At 38.4% G+C, this 1795-nt stretch overlaps 1 protein-coding gene across 1 annotated transcript; it reads left to right on the top strand.

Moving 5' to 3' along the window:
- Window positions 1–110: 110 nt before the first annotated feature.
- Window positions 111–1737, top strand: LOC116826116 (FAST kinase domain-containing protein 1, mitochondrial-like). Its single transcript, XM_032782643.2, has 3 exons — window positions 111–447; window positions 906–1019; window positions 1395–1737. The coding sequence occupies exons 1-3, from the start codon at window positions 357–359 to the stop codon at window positions 1565–1567; spliced, it is 378 nt and encodes a 125-aa protein (XP_032638534.1). The 5' UTR covers window positions 111–356; the 3' UTR covers window positions 1568–1737.
- The last annotated feature ends 58 nt before the right edge of the window (window positions 1738–1795 follow it).

The following is a 1795-nucleotide window of genomic DNA, read 5'->3' as shown; positions in this document are numbered from 1 at the left end:
GTCTGGTGGCAGCGAGATAAGAGCCAAGCTGGTAATTAAGCTTGGAGGTTCACGCTAAGCACCCAGATTTTGGACGCTAAGGTCCAGATTTGAGAAGAAGAGGCTTATTACAGGTGCATTTTTCTAATTCCTTATTGTTGAATAAAAAGAGAAGGAAAAAATTCCAATTGAGAGATTTCCATATTCTTTGTAAGATTCTGAACTTAAATGCATTAATGTGCACTGTTAGCTAAAAGGCTATTTCTCCATTAATTAAGTAGCCATTTTGAGTGCCCCTCAAGACTTCCTGTGTTCTAGCTGACTTTTTAAATTCAGCCCTACCAGATACCTTGAATTGGAGGGTCCGGTTACGCCTGATGGAATTGAACAGAGCTGTGTGTCTGGAATGCCCTGAGTTTCAGATCCCTTGGTTTCATGAGCGCTATTGTCAGCAGATGCAGCATAAAGGTCAGTATTTTAGGAGAGGCAATGCCATTATTGTTCTTAGTTATGGAGGACTAGCAGTTTGATAGGTGGTGCATTTCTTCTAGCATTTTAATGGGGTTATTTATTAGCAATCTATAAAAGCTGATAACTGAATGTAATACTTAGCACAAAAATAAGTCAGATGAAACTTTAAAAACGGATGTCCTCCCCCTTACCTTGTTGTGATATGTGCCATTTATGCATCTGGCTGCCACTGTTCTTCTTAAAGGTGGTGGAGCTATATGTAGGTTGTGAAAGGTTAGCTTAAAAAAGTAAAACAACAACATTAGTGTTCTACAGAAATGTTTTAATCCCAGTTTTGTCTATTTTCAGATATCTAGTGTAACAATTGCAGTTTTCTGTCTACTGTGACACTATTTTTATTTCAAGACTGCAGGCCTGCATGTTGGTGCACTAATTTGTCCATTTTGTTTTTGTAGGCAATGGCAGCACAAATACAGCACAACAGCAGATTCATAGAATGCTGGGGGAGATCTTGGGAGGAAGCCAGTATGCAAAAGTATCTGTTCTCACGCCTTACTACTATGGAATAGGTGGGTGGTTAACCAGGTTGGTGGAAATAGCTTTGGATCCACAAGTCCACAGTTAATTCCTGTAGGGGTTATTATAGATCTGAGTCCTCTCCCTAACTCCATTGCTATATATCTTTGGAACATCTGAGAATTGTGCCCCAAATGTGTAAGTATAATAAGCCATCAAACAAAATGTTGCTATTTTGGAAACTGGATACAAAGTGGGTCTGAAAAAAAAGCCCCACAACTCACTTTGCCCTATATAATACAAATAATATTTGATAATTTCAGTGATAACGGTAACTTAGTTTTTCTTAAAATAAATGTTCTAGATATTAAATCAGATCCATTTTCCTCTTATATTGATTAGTGTACTGGGTTATTGCATTTTCTTAGATTTTGAATGCATTCTGGATAAAAACAAAAAGCCTCTTCCCTATATGGATCAGAGTATAGTTTTGGCTGACTTAGTGCAGTGGGGACCAGACATCCAGCTCCTGGGGAAGAAGGGACTTCCACCGGGAGCACAGAGGTTAGTACATGGTTTTCTATATGTTAGGTTTTGCTAAGTAGATGAACCAAGTTTGCATATTCAGGCTTTTTCTTACCCTTCATGGTGGCTGTGTTTTCTCTTGTCAATATACACATCACAGCTCCTGTGAGTAGGAGTGGTATTGAGTGTGAGGCAGGAGAGACAGCTGTTTCTTGTGAACGCCTAATATCAGTATGGCCTCAACTCTTTTTTTTTTTTTTTTATTTAAAACCCCCCTTATTTGGAAAGTAAGAAATCAAAGCTT

The sequence above is a fragment of the Chelonoidis abingdonii genome, unplaced genomic scaffold, assembly GCF_003597395.2.
Source record: "Chelonoidis abingdonii isolate Lonesome George unplaced genomic scaffold, CheloAbing_2.0 scaffold0303, whole genome shotgun sequence".
Taxonomy (NCBI): domain Eukaryota; kingdom Metazoa; phylum Chordata; order Testudines; family Testudinidae; genus Chelonoidis; species Chelonoidis abingdonii.
This window is presented reverse-complemented; position numbering and strand designations above follow the sequence as displayed.